At 45.0% G+C, this 26,990-nt stretch overlaps 2 protein-coding genes and 1 non-coding gene across 3 annotated transcripts; 1 reads left to right on the top strand and 2 right to left on the bottom strand.

Moving 5' to 3' along the window:
- Positions 1-688: 688 nt before the first annotated feature.
- Positions 689-12,211, bottom strand: PSMA3 (proteasome 20S subunit alpha 3). The gene is made up of 11 exons (XM_054635538.2): positions 12,114-12,211; positions 11,153-11,235; positions 10,455-10,578; positions 8,238-8,339; positions 8,073-8,146; positions 7,439-7,511; positions 6,488-6,553; positions 3,820-3,866; positions 2,251-2,318; positions 2,040-2,104; positions 689-877 (listed from the first exon to the last, which is right to left on the bottom strand). Exons 1-11 carry the CDS (start codon positions 12,132-12,134, stop codon positions 833-835), a joined length of 768 nt encoding a protein of 255 aa, XP_054491513.1. The 5' UTR covers positions 12,135-12,211; the 3' UTR covers positions 689-832.
- Positions 12,212-12,269: 58 nt separating this feature from the next.
- Positions 12,270-12,342, top strand: TRNAK-CUU (transfer RNA lysine (anticodon CUU)). Its single transcript has one exon. It is a non-coding gene; the product is annotated as a tRNA-Lys (tRNA).
- Positions 12,343-14,689: 2,347 nt separating this feature from the next.
- ACTR10 (actin related protein 10) lies at positions 14,690-26,035 on the bottom strand. Its single transcript, XM_054635546.2, has 13 exons — positions 25,882-26,035; positions 24,360-24,432; positions 23,536-23,618; positions 22,518-22,626; positions 20,685-20,792; positions 20,436-20,503; positions 20,062-20,141; positions 19,077-19,112; positions 17,698-17,777; positions 17,531-17,604; positions 16,634-16,715; positions 15,812-16,013; positions 14,690-15,278 (listed from the first exon to the last, which is right to left on the bottom strand). Exons 1-13 carry the CDS (start codon positions 25,956-25,958, stop codon positions 15,097-15,099), a joined length of 1,254 nt encoding a protein of 417 aa, XP_054491521.1. The 5' UTR covers positions 25,959-26,035; the 3' UTR covers positions 14,690-15,096.
- Between the last annotated feature and the right edge of the window lie 955 nt (positions 26,036-26,990).

A 26,990-nucleotide genomic window follows, 5' to 3' on the forward strand; every position in this document is an offset into this window, starting at 1 on the left:
TGTTTCAAAAGTTTGAAATGACTAGAATAGGCAGTCTGTTTTCCTAGGAAGTGGGGAATGACAGCAGCAAAGCTTGTTTTTCTCTTCTGGAAAGGTCAACAATTGATGAAGCTGATTCAGAAGTGTGTTAAGATTAACTACAGCTGAATAAAAGAGTTTAAAAATAGTTTGGCTCTTCAAGCATTAATTCCAATTACATTGCTTAATAGATCTCACAGCTTTAGAACTTAACACAAGCACTGTTTTAAATTGAATTAGTTTTTAATTCCTCCTACTCCTCCACTAAGCCTAGGCTGAGTACTTCAGATTAACATTCCTTTAGCTGCACTCCTGGTTCTTGCATAGGCTGTTAGGAGTTGTCAGCTGTGCCATCACCTTAAACTGTAACCTGCTGCTGGAGCTGGCCATGTTCTCATCTCTTCTGCCAGGAGCAGTCACAGACTGGCTCTGAACAAACTGCAAATTGTGCTACTGGTTAATCAAGGAAGAGCAGAGTGCAAGTTTTTAATATTAAACTATGCAGCATTAACAAGAAACTTGTCTAGTGTATAAACAGATTGGTTTTCTGTGCATAGCCTGGCTCAAATGGAGTGCTTTAGGAAGCAACAGCAGCCTGATAATGTCTTTCCTTTTTAATGTCTCCTTAGATACAGTTGCTGGCCTATACATTTTGAAATAAAAGCTAACAGACAGTAAAATGGAAAATTTATTAGTGCAAGTTGGTCAGTTGGTTTCTTCCAACAAGAACACAACAGCATCCCATGCATAATGCATTATAAACAAACCTGGCCTAAGATAGGAAAAGTTGGACTTGTTTTGGAGTAACAATGTGTTACATATTGTCATCATCTGACTCATCTTCCTCTTTCAAAGATTCCTGTTTAAAAAAAGAAAGTATAATTATAGTCTAACAGTTGTTTTATCATTCAGCCTGCAATAAACAAAATGAGTTTGCTGCAGCTTCACACCCCTCTCACAGTGCCCAAACCCTTGTAGGCAGCAGGACAGTTCCCATCAGTACATTGACTTTTGCAGGAGAAAGACCCCACTCGTGGCAGGCTCTGAATTAACAGTTCGTGAGAGCAGAACCATCCCTGGGTTACACTGAGAGAGAGCAGAACCATCCCTGGGTTACACTGAGAGCAGAACATCCCTGGGTTACACTGAGAGAGAGCAGAGCCATCCCTGGGTTTTACACTGAGAGCAGAACCATCCCTGGTTACACTGAGAGCAGAACCATCCCTGGGTTACCCTGAGAGAGAGCAGAACCATCCCTGGGTTACACTGAGAGCAGAACCATCCCTGGGTTACACTGAGAGAGAGCAGAGCCATCCCTGGGTTACACTGAGAGCAGAACCATCCCTGGTTACACTGAGAGAGAGCAGAACCATCCCTGGTTACACTGAGAGCAGAACCATCCCTGGGTTACACTGAGAGCAGAACCATCCCTGGGTTACACTGAGAGCAGAACCATCCCTGGTTACACTGAGAGCAGAACCATCCCTGGGTTACACTGAGAGCAGAACCACCCCTGGTTACACTGAGAGCAGAGCCACCCCTGGGTTACACTGAGAGCAGAACCACCCCTGGTTACACTGAGAGCAGAACCATCCCTGGGTTACACTGAGAGCAGAACCATCCCTGGTTACACTGAGAGCAGAACCATGCCTGGGTTACACTGAGAGCAGAACCACCCCTGGGTTACACTGAGAGCAGAGCCACCCCTGGTTACACTGAGAGCAGAACCATCCCTGGGTTACACTGAGAGCAGAACCACCCCTGGTTACACTGAGAGCAGAACCATCCCTGGTTACACTGAGAGCAGAACCACCCCTGGTTACACTGAGAGCAGAACCATCCCTGGGTTACACTGAGAACAGAACCACCCCTGGTGTTGGGTTACACTGAGAGCAGAACCACCCCTGGTTACACTGTAGCCCTCTCTCCTGTCCCTCCCAGTAACCCCAGCTCCCACTGAGGGCATGTGTGCTGGGATGATACATTTTCCAAGCAGCTCAGCCACCGAAGTCATAACTTACCTTGGCATATTTTTCTGCTTCTTCTCTGATGTCTTTGGGAACAATTTCATGTTTTCCATTGGTTACTGCCAAGAAAAAGAATATGTCCTAATTATAATTCACACAAGGACCCTGACTTACAGAGTGAATTTAAGAAGCAATGTTTTTTGCTTTAGTTACAAAAAGTTATAAATTTTCTGGAGTGTTTATAGAAATTACAGAAATGCATTACTTTCTCCAACCCAGCTGAGTTCCAGCTCAAAAGCTTTATCCTTTACTTCATCGTGAACTATGTAGATTCTGAAAGGAACAGACAAAGAACACATTAGAACAGACTGACCAAAAGGCTAAATATACTTTGTTCCTGTCACAGATTTCTTCTGTTCAAGTAATCTCATGATTAATAGAAGCTCTCCCTGTGCCTCCTCCCCAACCAAAAACCATCAGAGAATTTTCCAGGCTTAACTGCTAATGTAACAACACCTTAAATCATTACAGCAACATGAGATGTTCAAGTTGCCCTAACTGGAACAAATATTAAGATTTAGATACTGCAGGACCAAGGCTGCATCATCACTGCCTGCTTCTGCTAGACCAGTTATAAAGCAGCTTGGAGTGTCCTGCATTTCCCCTGTAAACCTTACTGCACTCTACACTTAACCCTAAATCCCAAATTAGAGCCAGTATTTTGTGTCTAATCAGAAGTCTGTACTGAAGGTTTCCAATGTAGTGCTTATGGCAAACATGGAAATGGGAATTTAAACTCCAAGTGGTATCAGAGCATACACAGTGCCACCCAGACCAGTGAAATCACTGCTGTGGGATAGAAATGTTAACACTGCAATAACAAAACTGATTTGATCCATCCTGTGGCAGAACATGCAAACAAACTGGAACAATCCTGGGCTGAGACACTCCAAACAGCAGGACTCACAATAACAGGCTCCACTGTTTAAGAAGCCTCTATTTTGTATTTCTTAGTTTGCTTCAGAAAGTCAGAAGTTGAAAAATACCAGCAATTCCTGTCCAATGTGGAAACCTTGGAGATAGTGGAGGAAGGCAGGACACCTTCAGCAGCACAATTCCAGTGAAAATAATATAAAGACTGAAGTGAATGCTGGTGTCCAGGAAATGCCCCTCTGTGCTTACAGACCCTCCTGTCTGCTAGCTGAGGTCATCTCCAGGCCTTTCTCACGTTTCAGCTGCTTACAAACCTTTTGCAACAAAGTGTACACTTTCACAAGCTCCTGAAGAAATCACTGCTCTGGACTGTGCCTGCTATTTTAGGTTTAAAAGTTATTAAAATCTTTGCTGTCTTGCTCAATGCTAATAAGGAGCTGAATTTGAGCTGAAAAACTGAGCCCTGTGCAGAGCTGCTGCTGAGTTTGAGCTGAAGCAGAACTAGAACAGAAGTATTTTCATTATTATAAATTATTTTTAAATGTCTAATAATAATACAGCTATACTGAATATATTCCTTTAAAGAAGTTCTACTTTGCTTCTTTCCCAAACATTTGAGTCTTTTTTTTTTCCTAGGCTGGGTCCAAGATCTCAGCATCATTTGTGGGCAGCTTCTCTCTGAAGCACCAGGTCATTGTTCAAACAACTCCTACTTCAGAAGCAGCACACCAAGAAGGTTCCCTTCATCTGTCACTTGGTTTAAATATTATAAAACCAGGGATTAGAGTCAGACAGTTTAACACACAACACCCAATTTAAAAGGAACAGCCTCAGTTTGAAACCAAAGCAAGCTCAGCAGGCTGGATTTTTGTCAAATTGGAAAAACAGGTTGCAGACTTACATTTTTGCAACTTCTTTAACAACGTCACGGCAGGTCATTTCCTTCATCTGTAGGCAAAAGACACACAGATAGAAGAGTTCTACTAAGAGAATATAAATCTTCCACAGGGCCAGAACAAGAGAGGCTGTGCATGTGCCTGATGAGCTTTTTTTCATGTTCAGTAGTCAAAGGAACAGTAAAAGAAAAGGCCAGAACCACATTTCTTCTCTACAGTGTATCTTCCAGCCTGCTCTATGCAAGTCATTCTTCCAGGGAAGAATCTTACAATTGAAAGATTCTAGGAAAAAATACTACTTGGAAATTCCCCAGTTTAAAACACCCAGCAGCTGAAATCTGAGAAGCTACACTGGTGATGCTGGCATGCTAAAAGCTTGACTTGTTCCTAGATGCTTTATGCTCAACTGATCCAAAATTACCACATGGGAGAGGCACCATATATCCACATGGAATAGTGGTATTCCTTCTAGGCACTATAGGAATACTTTTGGTCTTACCAACATTTTATGCAGGTAATTCTGGGTTTTAAGTAATGCCCCAAGAGGAGAATATTGTTTAACAACCAACTGCCTGCCTGAGCAAGGCATCAGCATCTCATTTCACATTTTCTCAGTTATATCACAGTCTTTTGGCAGCTTCACAGTTCATCAGAACAAAGGCTGCTGCAAATTTCCAGGACATAATAAACTTGTGTTTTATAGATCAACTTTTCTGGCCTATGAAGCAGTAATATATTTTCCTATATTTCATTAATGCAATTTACCATCTCTTCCAATTCACAAAACATTTTCAAACCCTTCATATGGCAGGTTGTTGTAAGGCACTGGTGAAGGGATTAAGATGACAAGAGTTCATGTGGAGTGTCACAGCCCTTTCTGGGGTGAAGCAACAGGCACAGAAGAAATGCCCAGGCCTGGTTAGACAAATGTGCCATCACAATCCCATCTGGAGAAGTTCCCTAAACAGAGACCCACTGCCTTTGTGACACTCAACCCAGAACAGAAATGTAACTTGGGTCACACAAACATTTAAATGGTGATGTGTATTCATGCATATAAAGTGAGCAGTCAAACAGGAAACCCAAAGCTCTACTACTGTCATGCATATTTACAAAAAAGAAAACTGAAGTCAATTCATTTCTGCCATTATCCTTTTCCCACCCCAGTTATGTTAATTCTTCAGACAATGAGAGCAAACAATGTGAACAGTTTTATCCCAGGAGCTAATCATGATCTTGTCCATGTATCAAAAAGCTGTATTAGTATCAGAGCTGCAGGAGATGAAGAGATGAAAGCAGTCTCCACATAACTACAAGTTTTCCCACAGCTGAGTTTACAGACATAAAATGCAAAGGATGTGATCAATGCAGGGTTTTCTTCTTGCCCCCTCAGTTTCACAGACTGTATCCTCCCCAGCAGAGCTGCTCTGCAGTCCCCCACGGCAGGGATAAAGTCCTGACTCCCTGCTTGCCTCTCCCTTTCCACCTGCATCATCTCTTCCAACAAACAAATCTTAGCTGACCATCAGCTGGATCATCCCACAAAACCTTCTGTACTTCTGGTTTTTCCATCTTAGCTTTGACAAATTCACCTTGTTAAAATCAGCTGTGACCTGAAAACCTGCCCAGTCCACAGTGAAGAGAAGTTATGGGCAGGTGGGGCTGGACTGAGCCCACAGAGCTGGGACAGGATCCCACACTTCATTATTGGGGACCCCCCTAAATGAACAGCTCAGCTGGGCCCTGTGCCACACCTCTGTTCAGGTGTGCATTTACAGCTCTGCTGTCAAGTTCCAGGAATTCACATCAGTAACTGCAGAAGTTTTGGAAAATTTCAGCATTGCAGAGATTTTTGCAACTTAGAAAATGATAGAAAATGAACTGTTTGGAGTAAATTGTGTGTTACCCAACACAGCACTGTCTTTTGCCAATGTGCACACACAGGAACTGAAATGATGATTTCCCAGGTGCCACAATTCCAGTATAAAGATCAAATGATCATGTGGGCTTCTTACCTTTAATTTGGTATTCAAAACTGAGTGAATCAAGTCTAGAACATTCTCATTTTTCCTGTAATTTTTCAGTCATGGTGCTAAAGCAGCATAAATAGGCTATTCTTAAAATTATAACAATGATATAAACCCTGAACCTTTCCATGAACAGCTGTGACATCCCTCTGCAGACCAAAATAAGATACATTTATATCAGAGTATCACATAAGTGCATGAGACAGACCAGGAGAAGGATTTGGTTCCATGCTGTCCCCAAGGGTGTCAGATATTAAAACACATGAGGAAGGTGGAAATCTTTCAGGATTCTACCATCATTTCAATCAGCTAAAGGGATACCTCAGTACTGTTTGGTTGTCTTCTCTCCACAGATCAGTTTGTCCATAGCAAGAGCAGCCTTTGTGAACTTGTTAAACAGAAGAATCATCTCAAACCTTTGGGAAAAATAGATACAGTACCCTGCACAATGCTGCCCTAGGTTTTCACTCAGAATTAAAAACACATTGATACTTTTATATTCACTCACTTACTTGGCTCACTGGCAAACGTACCAGGATATATTTCACCTGCTTCTCCTGCATTTTATGTATTTCAGGCACCCAAAAGGCAACATGATAAGCCAGAAATATTTGTCTTGAGACAGCACAACACTGTTACACCATACCTGAAGTTTTTCTATCTCTGTTTTTGCAGCCTGCCTGGCTTTACCAATGGCACAACCCCAATAACCCTAAAAAAAAAAAAAAAAAAAAAGAAACAGTATTAAAGTGTATTTAAATACCAGACCCTTTACAGCTCTTGCTGTCACTTACATGACAACCCCACCTTACTCATAATGAGAGGCCAAAAAACCTTGGTATTGTTCTCTCTTGGGGCACATCCCCAAGTTGTTGAATAGAGCCCAATTACTACATCAGTACCACCACTACTGACAGAAATTGTCTAGTAATTCCTGGACAGAAATTTATCAGCTCAAAATGTTGTAATAGATTTTTTAATTGCTATTACAAAAAATGGAAGAATAAACTCTAATTAGTTTGAAGACAGAAGTTCTACAGGATCCAAGCAAACCCCAAGCTAAACCCACCTACTGTGCAAATGTATCTGAAGTCTAAATACAAAAATTAAGCATTTCTATTCCTTTCAACAGCCATGGTACTGGATATACTGCAAGAAAATGTTAAGAAATGCAGCAGTATGAGTGTGCATTGACCTGTGTGTGACAAACAGCTGAAATTGCAGCACTAACAAACAATTCTATTTTGCTTTGGTTTGCTGCTGAAGTATTTAGAGAAGAGGGTATCACTGCAATTCTTGCCTTTCTGGAGCAGTGCATGGGGTTTTCACTGGACACAGCCATGTGGATGAACTCCCAATTTCTGACAGACAAGCTTTAAACTCATTTCTCAGACTGCACTTGTAAGAAATACACAATGTTTGTTTAACAAGGATTGCAAAGGGGCAGCAGTGATTCAGCAGTGATTCAGCAGAGATCTTCCCAGGCAAAAGGAGAAAACAACAGCAGCTCTTTTGGACCAACACTCACTGTTTTCCCAACTAGAAACTTTTAAAAGAGGAACTTAAGCTAAGATAGAAATATTTTTGACACACTCACGTATGAAACTCCTGATGGATCAATCATGTACAGTTGTGCACCATCATCACTATCATAGGACCCCAACATGAAACTGGAGGAGAAAAGAGAAATTAAAAACCTTTCCTTGTACCAACACACACAGAAGTAGAGAGATTAGTTTGGGTTTCCTACACCCTTCCTGGAGCAGAACTCCTCCTGTCCTGCTACGCTCTGTTGAGCAATTTGCCTCACAAGAGCACCTGCACGTTGCCAGAAGCCTTTTACTGATCAGGAACCTGGCAGCAGATCTTTTATCAGCCCCTTTGCACCAGAATCACACAGGAGCTGTAACCTGCTCTTTGGGTGTCAGGGCAAGCAGGGTGACTGCACAGGGAAGTTCTGCTTTCACCAGCATAGACTGAATGGCACAAACCCTCACACTTTAAAAACCTGGGGCAAATAACCAGCTCTGTAGAAGGCAGAGCCTTATGGGAATACAAATTCCTCACCTGAGGTGTCAGACATACACAAAAAGAAAGGGGAAGGGATTCTTTAGGAGATGAACTGTAGGTTACTAATTCCAGGTTCCAAAAAAAACTCAAGACAACTGAAGCAGTTCCAGCAACTGTGAACCAAAATATATCTACAAATAGAGTGTGTCTGCAAGACTCACCTGCAGCCAAAAGGCCTGACAGCACTGTACAGGGTGTAGGCATGCACATACATGGCCACTCTGTCTGCAAGATGCTGTGTGCAAAAAGGAAAAATAAAACAAGGAATAAAATTTCATTCTTATGTCAAGAATAAAAGGCAAAAGCCCTGAGAGCTGCTCTCTTACCTTCAGGGGGATGTCATAGCCATAGTTAGACCTGAAGTTGGAAGCCTCTTCACGGGCAATGTCTGCCAAGGAGCGCGCGTCAGCCAGGAGCCCGGCCACGGCCTGCAGGGAGAGAGCACAGCTCAGCACAGACACACAGACAGACAGACACACAGACAGACAGACAGACACACAGACAGAGCCCGGCCACGGCCTGCAGGGAGAGAGCACAGCTCAGCACACACAGACAGACACACAGACAGACACACAGACAGACACACAGCCCGGCCACGGCCTGCAGGGAGAGAGCACAGCTCAGCACACACAGACACACAGACAGACAGACACACACACACACAGACAGAGCCCGGCCACGGCCTGCAGGGAGAGAGCACAGCTCAGCACACAGACAGACAGACAGACACACAGACAGACACACAGACAGACAGAGCCCGGCCACGGCCTGCAGGGAGAGAGCACAGCTCAGCACAGACAGACAGACACACAGACAGACACACACACAGACAGAGCCCGGCCACGGCCTGCAGGGAGAGAGCACAGCTCAGCACACACAGACAGACAGACAGACAGACACACACACAGACAGACAGAGCCCGGCCACGGCCTGCAGGGAGAGAGCACAGCTCAGCACACGGACAGACAGACAGACAGACAGACAGACCCACAGCACACACACACAGACAGACAGAGCCTGGCCACGGCCTGCAGGGAGAGAGCACAGCTCAGCACAGACACACAGACAGACAGACACACAGACAGACAGACAGACAGACAGAGCCCGGCCACGGCCTGCAGGGAGAGAGCACAGCTCAGCACAGACAGACAGACACACAGACAGACAGACCCACAGCACACACACACAGACAGAGCCCGGCCACGGCCTGCAGGGAGAGAGCACAGCTCAGCACAGACACACAGCCAGACACACAGACAGAGCCCGGCCACGGCCTGCAGGGAGAGAGCACAGCTCAGCACAGACAGACAGACACACAGACAGACACACAGCCCGGCCACGGCCTGCAGGGAGAGAGCACAGCTCAGCACACACAGACAGACAGACAGACACACAGACAGACAGAGCCCGGCCACGGCCTGCAGGGAGAGAGCACAGCTCAGCACACACACAGACAGACACACAGACAGACACACAGACAGACACACAGACAGACACACAGACAGACACACAGACAGACACACAGCCCGGCCACGGCCTGCAGGGAGAGAGCACAGCTCAGCACACACAGACACACACACAGAGTTGCTCACACACACACACACAGAGCTGCTCACACAGCCAGCACACACACACACACACACACAGAGCTGCTCACACAGCCAGCACACACACACACACACACACAGAGCTGCTCACACAGCAAGCACACACACACACACACACAGAGCTGCTCACACAGCCAGCACACACACACACACACACAGAGCTGCTCACACAGCAAGCACACACACACAGCTGCTCATAAACACACAGACACACACACAGAGCTGCTCACACAGCCAGCACACACACACAGAGTTGCTCACACACACACACACACACAGAGCTGGCAGGGGCTCAGCCATCCCCTGCCATGGAGCAATCCACACTGCCCATCTGCCACCAGCCTCTGATGGTGCCAATATCATCGTGTATTTATAGAGTTTTCCTCTAGGAACATCAATAATCAAAGTTATCTTTGTTAATTATCATCCCCTGATTTACCAGGACTGCACCAACCCAAACAATGCTGCATATCCCCTGTACTCACAGGCTCCTCCCACACTGCAGCCATCCCTGACACCATTCTCACATCTACTATGGACAGGCCTGTCCTCCACACACCAATCTTTAAAGAATTCAGGTGATTTCCACACAGTTGAGAAGAAAACCTCATATGCAGCATGTTTTCCCTAAACACACCTTATTTGGTAACTGTGTAAAAAAGTACCATTTTAACACTTGTATCTCTATTTACATACCAGTTGGATCAACTGGAAAAGCATTCCTAAAAATTTAAAACGGCCTCAATCTCCTACTTGAAGTCTGGATTTTACTTATGTATGTTTAAAAGAATAAATTACAAAAAACAGTAAAAACCACTGACATTTCTGACTTTGTACACAGACACATTAACATTACTTTCTTAATCTACTTATTTTTGATTCTCTGATAAATTTATCCTTTTGAGGGGTCACCTTACAATTTCTGCAGTGCCTTACCATCCCAACGTGTCTGTCGACATTGAAGAGGCGTTTATTGGAGCCCTCCTCATAAAGCTTGGACAGGACTAATTTTTCTACTCCAAACACAACTCCATCTTTGCATCTTATCCCAATGGCTGTACTGGAAGACAAGAAAAATGTCAGTTCCTCACAAGGTAAAATATTTCACAGACAATTACCAAGACAGAAGAAACAGAAGATTTCTCCCAAGGTAGGTTGGTTACAACTCCAGCACTGAAGACAACAAGAGGGTGCAAAATGGTCTTTAAGGTCCCTTTCACCCCAAAAATCATCCTGGGATGATTCTAATCATCCAGGATCATCCTGTGATTCTAATCCTGCTCTGGAGCAGACAGACCCCTGGGTGACCCTGACAATCCATCCTGCTGCCCCTAAAGCACAGCTGGGATTTCCCCTTCCCAACATTCCCTCACACACACTCCAGGGAGCAGAGACACTCCCAGAGCAGCTTCAGCAGCACCTGGATGTCTCCATGTCTGGAGGAATCCCCAGGAAGCTGATACACATTTACAAGGAAGGTTCTGAGCATGCCTCAATCCACATCCCTAAAATGGGCTTTTAGATCAGAACTCATCTCACCACCACAATTTTACCCTCATGTTTCTCTAGTCCAACAGCACTGCTGTAAAAGAGGCCAAAAGAGCAAATATTTGATGCAGACATTTGTATCTTACCTGCTATTCTCCACAGCTTTCATAGCATATTCCACTTGGAACACTCTGCCATCTGGAGAAAACGTGGAAGCTGACAGATCATACTGAAGAAAAAGAAACAATTCTCAGTAAGAAAAACCCACATAATATCACAGCATTTTCAGATCAAGCCTACTCATTAAAAAAAATTCAAGACTGCCACTGCTAGAAATGGTGTGAAATCCCCAAAGCAGGCTGACCTCTCACATAAGATACAGAAAGGAGAAAACAGAGACTAAAAGCCGGGAGAGGCCATTTCACAGTGCTGGGTGTGAAATCACTGAGCGTTACACAACACTCCAAACCCACGGGAGCTTTTGTCTGCCTTTACATTTCACAGAATCCCAGAGTGGTCTGGGTTGGAAGGAACCCTCAGGATCATCCAGTTCCAATCCCTGCCACGGGCAGGGACACCTTCCACCATCCCAGGATGCTCAGAGCCCCATCCAGCCTGGCCTTGGGCACTGCCAGGGCTCCAGGGGCAGCCCCAGCTGCTCTGGGCACCTGTGCCAGGGCCCCACACCCTCACGGGGTGAATTCCTCCCCAATATCCAACCTCACCCTCCCCTGTGTCACTGTGTACCCGCATTGCTCTTTGCCACATCACTGCAGCTCCCGATCCACAGTCCCTCCCCTGCTTCCCTGCAAGCCCCCACTTAATTTAAACGTATGGACCACAGGAATATATTTGAAATGTATAATGTATATTATATAGAGAGGTATAAGCAATGCATTATCCCTGCGCCCGCCCCGCCCCGCCGCCGGTTCCCCGGGCCTGCCGGGCCGCAGTGACTCAGCCGCCCGCAGCGCCCCGGAGCCGCCACGCCGCGCTCGCCGCGGGCCCGGTGCGGCCGCGGGTGGGACGGGGGCCGGCGGGGGCGGCCGGGCGGGCGCGCTGTGCCCGTGGGGGCCCCGGCACCGCCGCCCCTCACGCCGCACTCACCCCGGTGCCGATGGAGCTCATGGCGGCGCCGCTGCCAGCCCGTCCCGCGCCCACCGCCCAGCAACGCGCGCTCCCATTGGCCGCCGCGCCGCGCTCACGGGGTGACGTCACTATAAGCTACGTTAAATTGTGCGTAGCGGAAAAAGTTTCCACAGCGCCCGGCTAGCTCAGTCGGTAGAGCATGGGACTCTTAATCCCAGGGTCGTGGGTTCGAGCCCCACGTTGGGCGCATTAGTTTTGAGCTTCTCGAAGGGTTCCGGGCGGGAAACGCCGGCTCCTGAGGGGAAAAGCCTCGGTAAATCACTGAGAAAATCACCTTTTGTAAGTGACCTGCATGCAGCAATAACATGTGCATAACAAAACTGGAGCCGTGAGGAGCTGGGCAGTTACCACTAAACACCGGATCCCATGCCATTGAATTTTTTTAATCAACAATGCAGGAAACAGATGTTAATCAAGTAGAAGCTCTGGGCTCCCTCACAGACAGAAAGGAATTACAGAGATTCCTGGATAAAGCAGAGAGCTGGGTAAGCACCTGCCATAGAAAATGTAACAAGAGCCAGGGTGGGATTCTCCATCTGGGATGGGGCAAAACACAGGAACTGCCAGAGAGCAGCCCCATGGGAAGGGAGCTGGGGGGTTTAGGACGGCAGGAAATTCACCCCTGTGAGGGTGTGAGACCCTGGCACAGGGTGCCCACAGAAGCTGGGGCTGCCCCTGCATCCCTGGAAGTGTCCAAGGCCAGGTTAGATGGGGCTTGGAGCAGCCTGGGGTAGTGGAAGGTGTCCCTGCCCATGGCAAGGGTGGAACTGGGTAAGGTTTAAGGTCCCTACCAACCCAAACCATTCTGGGATTCTGTGGTTTGTGTTGGAGCTCCAGAGAAGTGCTGACAGCCAGCCAGTGCTCAAGGAAGATCTGGACAATGCTCTCAGCCATAGGATTTACATCATGCAGTCCTGCAAGGAGCAGGGAGTTGCACTCCAGGAGCCTTAGAGGTCCCTTCTGACTTGAGACAATCTGATTCCATGAAAAGGGAGATGAGGGAATGAGACAAAGCCACTTCCCCCAGGGAGCAGCTCCTGCTGATGCAGACCACAATGGGCTCATGAATATTCCAAAATCCTCCTCCAGTCAGCAGGACTCACCTGGAGCTGTCTGCAATTGGCCAACACCAAGCTGCTGGAATGGCATCCAGTCCAGAATGAGGAACCCCAGAGGGAAATCCTCCCATTACTGCAGGGGTTTGTCTGTCACTGTCCTTCCTGCTAAACCAGGCAGAGACACTGTCAGTCTGTCTGCTGGGAGGATGCACAGAGCCCACAGCTGTGCCAGGGACAGAACTACAACAGTCAGGGTGAAAACCCAGCCATTTCTACACCATTACACATTTAGGGTGGGATCACTGAGGGCTTTCCAGGCATGCCATTATGAGTGTTTCTCACTCCTTCAATGAAATAAAAATCTGCTTTAGCAGGTCCTGGGACTCTGCACTTAACCCAGCAGGAAATGGGAGCTAGGAATTCTGTCCCTGCCATGTGAAACAGAAGCAGCTGAGGCTGTTCAGTGATGCAGAAACCCCAGAGGAGGAGATGTGAGTGGGCAGAAGGAGGATGAGGTGGCAGAACACGCCAGGAGAGGTCCCAGGGTACGTGCGCAGAGCAGCACAGAAATACCCCTGAAAAGGAAGGGATAAGAATATACTGAATTTCCTCAGCTGCAGTCTGCTGCAGTTCAGGAAAATGACATCATTGCACCACCACCACCACCACAGGCTCTGTAGGAGTTTCAGCTCCTGACTCTTTCCCACTGAGCAGGGAAGAGCTCCCAGTTCCATGGGACTTGTGCTGAAGGCAAATTCCGCTCTCAGGAAGCTCTGGCTCAGCTCTTACTGAGGTAAAACAAAACCTGCACCCCAAATTACCCAGATTGTGACTGAAAATGAGCAGCACAGCTCAGGCTGCATGCCCTGTACACCCCTCTGTGCCTGGCAACAAGACTCTGCCTGTTTATCCAGCCTGGAGATGATCCCTGAAGCGCCAACCTCACCCCACAGCTATAAAAACTAACAGCACCTGTTAAGGTAAAACACACTGACAAAGGCATGCAGGAGTTACTGGAGTGCTGTAGCACATTCCCTGTGCCAGGGTTCACCAGAAGAGCATTTCTTTAAATATCTGTTTGACTTGCAGAGTCGTGCTTCAGGCACACAGCAGGTGGGCAGCAGGGGGAGATCTGTCACAAAAAGCACGTTTGTGCCAATAAAAGACTTCATCACCCCAAAAATGTTATATTTATCATCCCAAATTTGAGACAAAAATTGCTCCTCAGGGTAGGATTTACACCTCAATCACCATGTAGCCACTGAGTCAAGTTTGACCTCAAACTTGTTTATAATTAATTTACAATAATTCATAATCTTACACTGCTGAAATTGGAGGAGACATAGGGAGAGGTTTTAGCTCAGCATGATGAGAGGGTTACAAGCAGAAGAGTTCTCTGCTAAAACCCTTACAACAAGGGAAATGATGTTCCACTACCTTTGCTGAACAGTCCCAAACCATTTCTTCACATGTGACTCAAGGGTGGAATATTTTAATACAGAAGTTGGCACTAAAAATTCCCATAGATGTTTCCCTAGTGCTGTTCATTCTTCTCAACATGCTTAAAATGAAAATATCTTAAACCAAATTCTCTCAGCAATGCCATTTACTATACAGATAAATAATGAACAACTCAATAGGGAACAGCTCGTGAGGGGACAGAATTTCTCCAAAACAAGACAAAAGAGCAGAGGAGCTGCCAGAGTTAGGTTTGTAAACTATAACTGGACAGGGCTTTAAATAGTGTTAGTGCCTACACCCTGACAACACCCACACTGTTCATATTTAATAGTGTTACACACAAATTAATGAACAAAAACCAAAACCTAATGCACATGGATGCAGTTGAAATGAGGCAGAATCCTTGTGTGGAATTTAAGTGCTTATTTTTCTGTGGAAAAAGCTCTTTTCATCAGTGGTGGGGGTGCTTTCCCAACATCAAACATCATTTCCAGAGGGGGGTTGTTGAGGCAGCACCAGTCAGGAATGCGGCCGGTCTGGCTGTAATATTCCTTGGACACAGAGCGGCTCCCAAGGATGTCCTGGAGTGCTCCAAAAATTGCTCCTGCCAAAGAAAAAAAAAAAATCTGCATTAATTCCACAGAGAATTCCTCTTTCTGCTTCTTCCTAGCAAGAATCTCAACTGGGATATTTCAGCTCTGCCCCTAAATTTAAAGGGATGAATTGGATATTGCTGCTTTCCTTCTCAGTAGCCCAGCTAGTCCCAAACTGCTTCCATTTATATCCCTGGAAAGTAACATCAATTCCTTGAAAACAAGATATCATCAGCTCTCTGCTGACAGCAAACCTGGCCTGGTTCACCCACTTCTTGCAACAAAGTTTTTATTTGAAGCACTTCAACCAAACCCCACTGTGTTCAGGGCAATTTTTACCCCCAGAAAGTTGCACCACAAATTCACACCAGCTGTGAGAAGATTCAGCCCACAGCAGCCAGCCAGGGAACAAAAGCATCACAGAATTTGGTGCACAGAAATTGTTCTGGTTTGCTCACCCTAAAAATATAAGGTTTTATTCACTACAAATCCCACTTGGAAGGGTTTTTTTTCACCCCTGCTTCCCAGTTGTTCCCATTCTTACCTCCCAGCCATGCCACGCAGTTGGATTTGGCAGGGGGAGTGTGAATCCTGAAGGTTTTAGTGGCCAGAGCTTCCTTGTACTTGGGTTTCTCCACCAGGTGTCTGATCTCAGCCATGAGCCTGTGCAGGAAGCCCGGCAGCATTGCAGTGCCCCCGATCACCACCAGGTTCTCTGCCAGCTGCTTCCTGGTGTCTATGGGGCACTAATGCACACAGGGACACAGAAAAACCCCAAATAAATCAAGCTGCCTGAGCTTGAAGCCATTCAGAGGTCTCTTAGAAAGTCAGTCCATTTTTATGCCCTCCAATTGCTGTTTTCTCCTATTTAGCTGGAAAATAACCAACATAACGAGAGAAATGCAAGAGAAATGCCTGGAGGTGCAGAGGTGAAGGCTCCAGGCACAGAACTTCTAAAACAATTTGTTTTCATAAAGAATTCTAATTGAAATGTTTGTCATATCAGCCAAGTCCATGGCTCTCCAATAAATTGCATCTCAGCAAACTTATTTAAATGGCATCAATAGCTACAGGGAGCCAACTTTAATTAACATATATACACCACCACATAATGAAAATTTCCATTTATAGTGGTTTTCTAATGCATTTTTTTTCTAAATATAATAAGAAGTGAAGCATTTGTATACACCAAGAAAAAATTCTGCACTAAATTTAATATACTGCCTGCAATAAAGATGTCCAAATTAATTTTTCTTCTAGCACAGGTAAACCAGCAGCCTGCAGCACTCAAAGTCTTGAGTCATTTTTAACTGCAGCTTGTCTAAGCCTGGAGGCATTCCCTAAACTGTTTCTAACATAAAAATACCTGAACCAGTGAATCCAAGATCAAAGTGGCAACAGATGTCTCCTCATTATCCTGTTCAAAGAGGATTTCCACCACGGAGTCTCTGTGGCACAGACAGGAAGGGAGTGAGTGTCAGTGAGCAGCAGAACCACACTGGGCTGCACCCGGGCACAGCAGAGCTGCAGATACCTGCAGCCCTCTGGGGCCAACACTTGGTCACTCCTGTCACACAGACCATGCACCCAGCAGTGCCAGCAGGGAGGGGACAATCGTGGACTCCTTGGGACACTCATGGAATCCTTGGAAAAGAGCTCTGAGATCATCACATTCAGCACTCAACCCAGCATCAGCACCTTGTTCATCACTAAACCACATCCCCAGGTGCCACATCCACACTTTGTGTATTTTGAACACTTCCAGGGATGGTGACTCCACCACTGCCCTGGGCAGCCTGTTCCAGTGCTTTACAACCTTTCATTCTCTCTAATATCCAATCTGAACCTCTCTAAGTCAGCCTGAGACCCTTGACTCTTGTCCTGTCCCTTGTTCCCTGGGAGCAGAGCCCAAGCCCCACCTGTTTGTATCCTCCTGGCAGGAGTTGCAGAGTGAGAAAGATTCCTCTGAGCCTTCTTTTGTCCAGGTTCAAATGCCCTGTTCACATCACTAAACCTGTCCTATTATCAGGCTTTGATACTCATTTCTCTTCCCCCATCCCTCCAACCTCTCCTCTTGGGGCTCTGGAGAAGCCACCCCCTCCCCTGATAGGTTTGCATTGTGCCCAGCACACAGCTTCCATTTCAGAGGCATTAAAAGCATATGCAAGTGTCTCATTAAAATCCAATTTTATGAAAATGTATGTGCTCTTAGAGTTGAAATATATCCTTGTAATGACAAACACTCTGCCATGGCATTTCTCACCTGATGGGGCCAACTACATGGAGAATCTTTTCTCCATCCAAAGGATAGTCCACGTCTGGAGGTGGTGAGGGACGCTGCAAACAAAAGCAAACTTGCATTATCATTTTAGAGCCCCAAAAGGCTGCAGCCACCCTGAGAGAGCAGGAAGAGCTTCATCCTCCACTCACCTGAGCACTGCCATCAATGTTGAACTTGGCTGCCTGGATCTTCAGCCCCCGCTGGAGATCACTGACAAAGCAAGTGCGGACTGTGCAGGGGGGAAGCAAGAGAGGGGCACAGTGAGGCCCTGGTGGATCCTTTCATCAGCAGCAAAAACAGTAATTTTCTTAATTTAGAGAAGAACACACACTGCAGGCCCTTGCTGGTCCAAGATATTATCAAATAAATGCAAAGAGAAGCAGCCTCTACACTCCAGCAGAGTTCAGGTGCTCTCTAGATCACGAGTTAAACAAAGCTGACACTAAAATTCTGTTGGAAATCCTGCCTGTCCTTTCTCACACAAACCACACAAGATTTAAAACCACTCAGAGGGATGCTCCCAATGGTGCCTCAAGGTGCCAGGGGTTGTATCCTGCCTTCACTGCAGCCTTTGCACCACAGCTCCAAATGAGGCACTGCTCATTTCCTAAACAAGTTCCTGCCATGCAACATTTTCCTTACTGCCCCTCTTCAACACCCTGAGAATTCCAGAGGGGTTTTCTGCTTCCACACAACACTGACAGAGCCCAGCCTCATTTGCATCCCAGCTGCCACTGTTATTATACACTTAATTATTGTATTTGGCACCGGTGAGCATCTTCTCCATAAACTGCTGTCACAAAGAAACAACCCTTCAAAACACAGACAGCAACAATTTCCAACCATTTTGGAACTAGGGGTCTCTGGTTCCAAAAGACTGCATAGAAAACACAGCTCATCAGAAAAAGTGTGCAAGTCCAGGAATCAGAAAAGAAACTTCCATTTCATAAAGCACCAGCTGCATTTATTTTGCATTTGATGGTGGATTTGTTCCTAATTTGACCCAGAGGATACATACTAGTTACTGTTTTCTAGGAAAACACATCTTTTTCTCTCTGTTGCAAATGTAACAATCACACAGGAATTCATCCAAGTTCTAGCCAAAGAAAGACTCTGCTTTTTCTGGTGTAGTCAATGTAGTTCTTGTCTCCTCTTGCCTACCTGAACATACCAAAATGTCTTTTATAAATACGTCTTTTTTTTTGAAAAATTGACTTTAAAGCAAACTGAGCCTTTCTAGTTAATCTATAAACAAGATTACACAACAGTGCAATCCTCTTTCTGTGCCCTATCAAATATATCTAAAAGTTGCAATTCAACAACACAGAGGTTAAAGTGAAACAGGAATTCAAAACCTGGTTTTGGTTTTGCTTTCAAAGAGGAAGAACAACACAAGTTCATCCAAGAGGTAATAAATACAGCAGAGAAGAGAAATAAATTCCTAAATGTAAAATATTGCAGACTTGTCATTATCATACCCCACTGCACAATTTCATACACTAGAGTTACACAAAGCAAACAAATTTACCTTTTATATCCTCTACTATGTCTTCTGGGACTGAACCTGAAATAAGAAAAAAAAAAAAACTTAGTTTCATTCTTAAATTCTCTTCCTGCTTAAAAAAACCCCACCTTTTGTTCTAAGACTGAATTACATTTAATATATTAAACTTTCACTCTGACAGCAGCTTTCAAAGATTTCCAAAGCAGAAAAGATATTAAGAACAGAAATAAGTTTGTCTTTGCTCAAAACAGACTGAAAAATTACTACAGAACTTTTATCTCAAAAAGCCTTTATTCAAAACTGCTGTGAGAAGAGGCTTATCATAAAAATAATACACTTCTGAAAAGACAGAATCACTGGGTTGGAAGAGACCTTCAGGATCATGGAGTCCAACCCAGCCCCAACAGCTCAACTCAGCCCTGGCACCCAGTGCCACATCCAGGCTTTGTTAAACACACCCAGGCATGGGGACTCCACCACCTCCCTGGGCAGCCATTCCAGAACTTTATCTCCCTTTCTGTAAAAGACTTTTCCCTGCTATCCAACCTGTATTTCCCTTGGTGCAGCTTGAGGCTGTGTGCTCTGGCTGTGTCAGTGCTGCTGGAGAAAGAGCCCAGCCCCAGCTGAGCACAGGCACCTTTCAGGAGCTGTGAGAGTGATGAGGGCAGCCCTGAGTCTCCTTTTCTCCAGGCTGAGCACCCCCAGCTCCCTCAGGGCTTCCTCACAGGGCTTGTGCTCCCAGCCCCTCTCCAGCCTTGCTGCCTCCTCTGGACATGTTCCATTGTCCCAATGTCCTTCCCAAAGTGAGGGCCCAGAGCTGGGCACAGCACTCCAGGTGTGGCCTCAGCAGTGCTGAGCACAGGGGAACAACAACCTCCTGCTCCTGTGGCCACCCTGCTCCTGAGCCAGGATGCCAAGGCAGAACTCATGCAGCAGCCACAGCAGACACAGTGAACCCTAAACCCATTTTATTCTCTGTGCAGCACAGATGCCCCATCCCAGTCCTTACCCATCACAGAGGGAAGGCTCTGTCCTTTGGCCAGTCCTGTGTCCACCGTGCACTGCTCCAGCAGCTGATACTCCAGCTCCCTAAAACAGAGCACAGGAGCGTGGGGACAGACAGCCATGAGCCCAGCCTGGCTCTCTGGGCTACACCCCAGGGACAGGATTCATTCCTGCACTTACATCCTTCTAAATATCAACTTAAGGACACCCCATTGCTACAGTTTTTACCACATCAGCTACAGCTGCACAGTTTTAATTCTAAAAATTGGATGATGTTACAGCAAGTTAAGATTTAGAAGAGGAGTTTTTGCTGATGGTCAAAGAGGAACTTTCACAAATAAATAATTTGTAACCTGGAACAAATAACTATGAACTTACTTGTGGATGGCCTTTCCTCCCAGGGGAAGGGAACCCCAGCAACTCAGGATTGGAATTCCCTCATAGATCTACAGGAAGTTCAGGAAATTCTCCTCCTTTTCATTAGTTTTCAGTCTGCTGGAATTAAATGCCTTTTCCTGTCTACAACCCCTTGCATCAGCCACCTTCTAACTGCTTTTGTCCAAAATTAATTTCTAGTTAAAAAAATCTCATGTTTCATGACAGCCCCCCCTGAAAAGGAAAGGATACAGGCAGCACCAAGCTTTCTGCATATCCACAGTCCAGCACCATGGCAGAGTTGATCCCCAGTGTCAGGAGAGACATCAGGTGGCTTGGAGCAAACAAAACAGAAGGTACCTACACAGAAACCAAAAGCAAAGTTGACAGAAGGGAGAAAAATGAAACAAAAAAGAAACAAAGCACTAATGCCTTCCCTGAATGGTATTTAAAAAGCAAAACCCAAACAATTGTATTTTGAATTATTCCAGTTGTAATCTAATGAACAAATACAACAGGATTCCAAATTCTGTGTCTATCTTCTTTGTGGTGCACACCAGGTACTTCAGTAATGATGGATTGCAAGAAAAGCAAGTGTTGGCTATAAAACTCAGGTCCAGTTTCTTATTGTTATTGAAAAAATGAAAAAAGCTGAAATAGAGCTACTTCAAAAGCTGTAAAAACTTGAAGATGTGAATAAAAGAGCTAGAAAATCCATAAAAGTGTGCCTTGTGACAAACATTGCTGCACCCAAACAGAAGAGGCTGTTTGAAACACTCTCACAAAAACAATGTGGAAATTCAAGTTGAAATTACATGAGAATTACCTCCTTCTCCCAGAATTCCATAAATCAAGTTTCCTAGAAATCAACAGTTCCATTAAAAGAACACTTTGAAGTGTGAATTAAATGAGAAATTTCAATAAATCCTGCACTTACAGGAACCATACTGACCCTTAACCTAGAGCCAGAAGGTAAAATATTGACCCTGTATTAATAAACCACTCTTTGCACCAAGTAGAAAAATAGAAACCAGAGAGAATTAAATTTCCATCAGTATTAACTGGCTTCTTAACATATTACAAAGTCTCTCCATCAAAATATGACTGAATACATGAGCCATTTTCAACAAACCATTTTGCATGGGATGTGCTTTAGCTGAGACATTTTAGTGCTGCAAAAGGGATTAGGGAAAAAACCAACTCAAATCTTTCAGCAAGGTGAAGTCATCAGAAAATTTTACCAATAGTAAGAAAGAATTATGCAGGAGTTTGAGTTTAGTTGATAAACTGTGCTGTGGAAGGACAGTGAAGAAGTACTGCAGTGAAACTGGTTTCATTACTTATTAGAGAAAGCAACCTTAAACTTTCTTCTGTCTGAACAGAAGTATTGAGTCACCTTCTAAAACATTCATGCTACAACTAAACAAGAATTAGGTTCAGACCTTTCACAGAATCCTTGCCTGGTTGGGTGGGATGGAACCTCAAGGATCATCCAGTGCCACCCCTGCCACCCCATCCACTATCCCAGGTTGCTCCAAGCCCCATCCAGCCTGGCCTTGGACACCTCCAGGGTAGCCACAGGTTTTTTTCCCCCACAATTTTTCTTCAAAAAGACTGATTAGGCAGAGCAGATATTTGATTTCAGGTAAGTTTCTCTCTAAATGAGCTCAGCCATGTGCTAGGCAGATATTGACTGTGGCAGAAATCAGGAGACTTGCTGACAGGGCACTAAGAAGTGTTTAAATATAAATCCTGGCTCCAGGCAGGGCTCAGTGGGGATTATTGGATCTGTCTGGGACAGTGCAGTGTGAGCTGTATTATCTACAAGCCAGGGAAACCTTGCAGAGCCTTGTTAATTGCTGCTGCTGCTGCTTTATGGCCTCATGAAGAGTCAGAATGGAACAAAAATGGTCTTTAATCCAACTTCATTCCCTACTTCCTCACACCATCATCTGAATTTTCTTCTTTATGCCTCTCACTCTTTTGCCACTATTTCCATTTTTATTTCCCACACCTGGTACCGACTGTAAGCAAAATTCTACCTGGCAAGTGGAGCAAATGTACACATTTCTGTCAAACACTCACCTCAAAATGCTTGAAAAGGACCCTGGTGAGGGTGTCCCTGAAGTGTGAGGGGCACAGGACTGACTCTATGATCACAACACGCCTGTCCCTGGGATTCACCAGCAGATGCCTAAAAAAAGACAAGATGTGCAAAATAAAACTGGGAAGTTTAAGCAGCTATTATGAGATCTATCCTACAGTCCTACATTCCATTTTCCTCAAAAATCCTAAAGATTTGCATTTAGATAGCATTTGCTACAGCAGATCCCAAAGATTTTCACAAATCTAAAAACCCCAATGCTTTCCCAAAAGAAAGTCAGGGAATTCATTATACATTTCTAAATCAATATGAAATAATACAAGAATAAGCCATCAAAGGCTTGTCCAGTGTCATAAAGCACATGAGAATGATGATACTCTGATATTGAGATGCTCTGGTTTCAGTGGAAGAGGATGAAATTGTCCTGATTTCAATTACAAAGTGGTGGTCCAGGACAGGAGAAGAAAACAACCCAGCCCACAGCAGATCTGAGGCACAGAAATTAAATCCTGCTTTCCCTGTGATGGCTTTCACTGTGTAAAAATATGGATTGGAAGCAAAGAGAAAAGACCAAGCCAAATTTCATTATTCACTAAGGGTACTAAAAACAGAATAAAGGGATGTATTGCTGAGGTAAAAACATCCCACAGGTAATGATTCCTCCTTCCAAACCACTGTGGAGAGAGTTCTGCACTGGCAGGAGCTTCAGCCCTACCAAAATCAATGCAACTCCTGAGGGAATGCCTTCCCCTTCTCTGGCCCTTTATAAATCCCTCAGCTCCAAGGTAATTTATCAAACACCTTCTGCTCTTACAGAGCAACTGCTGCTGCAGGACACAACTCTTTGTGAGAGGAGCTGGATCTCAGCACCACCAGCACCAGGCAGCCCCTTGCAAAGCCTTATCTCAGTTTTCTTATCTAACCAGACAGTGCCCATCCCCTGCTCACAAGCCTGGCAGTGCTCAGGGAATGCCTGGATAACTGAGAGGTGTCTCTTACCTGAAATACAGCATGTGGATAAATTCCTTCAGGTAGGAATACAGCTCCTCTGTATTGATGTTGTACTGAACCACCTTGACAGGCTGGGAAGGGAAAACATTCACAGTCAACTCCAATGCTGGGCAGTAATTATTTATATATATAAATACATCAATAAATATGTATTTATATATATATATATAATATAAAAAATATATATAATATATAAATATATATGTGTATGTATATGTATGTCTATATATGTATATGTATATATATATGTATATATATCCATATATTCACACGATATATAAAGAAATCTATAAAATATATCATAGATATTTAATCTGAAATTATATATAAATATTCACTCCTGCCTGATTTGCTCTTTATCCTTAAAACACCACATAAACCCACCTTATAACTAAATTCCACAGTTAATTAATGCTAATTTTTCATGCAGGCAACTTAGAATTAGTTTTCCAACCTCTACTAAATGAAAAGAATTATTATTCTAATCATGATATAATAATATTATTATTATTATTATTATTATTATTAATAATAATAATAATAATAATAATAATAATAATAATTATTATTATTATTATTATTATTCTCAATAAATGCTCTAAAACACAAGCTCCACGTGGCCTGAGCACTGGCATCACACTTACCTGCACTTACCCACAGTTTTTAATAGTAGCAGTTAAAAGAATGAAAAATATAATAACTTTTCAGAATATTTTATTCAGGCAGTGAAAAATGGCTTGTGATGGACAGAAAAAGCATCTGCAAAATTCTTTCTGTGCTACAACACACCACACAGCATAAAAACAGTTCACCTTTGAGACATCAGGTTTCTTGATTTCACTGGGGATGATGCATCTTGGTCCTGTTTCTCCTGCAAACCCACACCTGAAAGAAAATGCTGATTTTATTAAATTATTTGAAGTCACCACTTGACCCCCTGGGCCTGGGGACCATCACAGAATAATGAATTAGGGAATTCTCTTACTGCAGAGAGGGCTTTTGCACACAGTTTTCCTATCCAGCCACATGGAAATAAATTTAAAGATGGACTAAAAGATAAAGGTTTTGTATCTTTTTTATTGAATCTCACAACAAAAGGATAAAAACAGCAGCAGCCCCAAACCAAACTTTGCAGAAACCCACCTGGTCTTCCTCAAACACAAAAGAACCATGAACTGAAGAAAGGAAATTAAAAGCAAAATGAATTCAAGGTTTATTTTAGTCTCAGTGCCTGGTATTTGTTTCACCCCTGTCACTCCCAGTAACTAATCTCAGAAGAAAACTACAGTTTTCTGCAAAGCTGCTGGACTTGGAGCACTTTTAATGCAAAAAGTCAATTAATGCTTGATTCTGGTATTTGTCAACATGTTGGATCGTTTCAGAAAAAAACAATCTTGAAACAGAATTTTGAATTTCTTGAATTCAGAATTTAATTTTCTTCTTTGGTCTCAAACAGATGCTTGTGTGTGTACAGGCAGTTTTCCTTGAACTTTCAGCTAATTTCAGCCTTATTTGGAACAGAACAGACATTTCTGATCCAATTCAGCTTTGATTACTTCTAGGAGAATGAAGGCTGGAAACAGATCCTAAAAACACACTATTCAAGGAAAAGGTATTTCCAAAAGAGGGTTTTATTGGATAAACAATGCCCAGGGAATAAAAGCTCACAAGCATCACGAACTTGGGAAAAGCTGTCAATGTGAATCCACAAAAAGCCACCCATGGGAATCACCTGTCCCCATCTTCCCATTCCCAGGTAACAAAGCTTTTGACCCATGAGGTGAAATACTAAAAAAATAGCGAGAATTCCTGCTTCAGCACTCGAGCTAAGTCTTGTTTTAATCTAAAACACAACATTCAAAACGTAGGCTGTTCATTACCAGCTCCACACCACACAGATCAATACAGAAAGGGGAAAACCTCACATAATTATTCTTGGAATAATGGTTGGGATGGGAAGAGGACTTAAAAACCATCTCATTCCAACCCCTGACACAAGCAGGGACACCTTCCACTATCCCAGATTGCTCCAAGCCCTCTCCAACCTGGTCCTGGACACTTTCAGGGATGGGGCAGCCACAGCTGCTCTGGGCACCCTGTCCCAGGGCCTACACCCTCACAGGGAATTATTTTTCCCAATATCCCATCTAACCCTGTCCTCTGGCAGTGTGAAGCCATCCCCCCATGTCCTGTCACTCCAGCCCCTTGTCCAAAATCCCTCTCCAGCTCTCTTGGAGCCCTTTAAGCACTGGCAAGGGCTCTAAGGTCTCCCTGCACCTTTCCCTTCCCCAGACCGGACACCCCCGAATCCCGGCCTCAGTGCGGGGCACTCACTTGGTGAAGGCCTGTCCCAGGTCGATCACCACGGCGGTTTTCTCCCCGCCGCTGCCGAGCCCCTCGTACAGCGGCATCGCGGCCCGGCCTCCCTTTCTCCCTCCCTTCCTCCGTTCCCTTCCCCGTTTCCCTCCCGTTCCGCCTCCCTCAGCCGCCGCTCCCGGGCCCTTCCAGCTCCCGGCGCGCCGGGCTGCCCGCGGCGCCTGTCCGCCCCTCCGCCGCCCCGCCGCCTCCCTCAGGGCTGTGCCGCCGCTCTCTCCCCATCCTTCAGGGCTCCAGCGCGGCCCGGAGCGCTGCGGTGCCGGCGGCGGGCTCGGTGCGGGGCGGCCTCCCCTGAGCTCCGCTCCGGCGGCAGCCTGGGCAGCCTGGGCAGCCGCGGGAGCCGCGCGGCGCCGCCGCCATGAGGGGCCGGAGGGGCGGGCCCTGCGTGAGGGCGGTGGGGGAAGCGCGGCCGGGGCTGTTGGCGCTGGAGCGAAATCGTGAAAATCATAGAATTATTTAGGCTGGAAAAGCCCCCCAAGGTCATCGAGTTCAGCCATTGCACCATTAAACTGTGTCCCCAGGTGCCACGTCCACATGGTTTTTTAATTCGTCCAGGGATGGGGATTCCATCAATTCCCTGGGCAGCCTGCACAGGCTTTGCTGTGAATAAATTTTTCCCAAGTTTTCAACCTAAACTGCCCATGGGACAGCTTGAGGCCATTTTCCCTTATCCTGTCCCTGTTTCCTGGGACACGACAAGGGGACTGCACGGCACTTTCTGTGAAGAAATTTTTCCCAATTTTTCAACCTGTGAAAAATGCGTATTTTATGATTGGTTTTTCACAAATATTAAAATGAATAGTATATGTGTTGTGTTAGAAAGTAATGCTGTATTAATTCTCTTAAGTAGTGTGTTAAATATAGTTTTAGGTTCTAACAAAATGTTAAAATAGAAACTATGCTATGTAAGATACTTTTTTAAAAGAAAGGACTTGCAGCGAGATAGCAGCCACAGGACACCTGAATCTTTCAGAGAAAAAGAATTTATTGCCCTCTTATCAAAAGAAATTAACTTCTTCCTGCCTCACTCAGCCATGAAGATGCCATCAGGGTTAAGAGAAAGAAGC

The sequence above is a fragment of the Agelaius phoeniceus genome, chromosome 6, assembly GCF_051311805.1.
Source record: "Agelaius phoeniceus isolate bAgePho1 chromosome 6, bAgePho1.hap1, whole genome shotgun sequence".
In the NCBI taxonomy this organism is placed as follows: Eukaryota; Metazoa; Chordata; class Aves; order Passeriformes; family Icteridae; genus Agelaius; species Agelaius phoeniceus.

Excerpts from the sequence above, each read along its gene's own strand:
- ACTR10 (XM_054635546.2), bottom strand. The coding sequence starts at position 25,958 with ATGCCGCTGTACGAGGGGCTCGGCAGCGGCGGGGAGAAAACCGCCGTG. Across the intron at positions 20,504-20,684 it reads CAGAAAGCTTGGTGCTGCCT|ATCTATGAGGGAATTCCAAT; the intron begins GTATCCTTTCCT and ends AACTTCCTGTAG. Across the intron at positions 16,014-16,633 it reads TCTTGGATTCACTGGTTCAG|TGCCCCATAGACACCAGGAA; the intron begins GTATTTTTATGT and ends TGTGTGCATTAG.
- PSMA3 (XM_054635538.2), bottom strand. The coding sequence starts at position 12,134 with ATGAGCTCCATCGGCACCGGG. Across the intron at positions 2,319-3,819 it reads GTTAAAGAAGTTGCAAAAAT|AATCTACATAGTTCACGATG; the intron begins GTAAGTCTGCAA and ends TGTTCCTTTCAG. Across the intron at positions 2,105-2,250 it reads ACTCAGCTGGGTTGGAGAAA|TAACCAATGGAAAACATGAA; the intron begins GTAATGCATTTC and ends TTTTCTTGGCAG.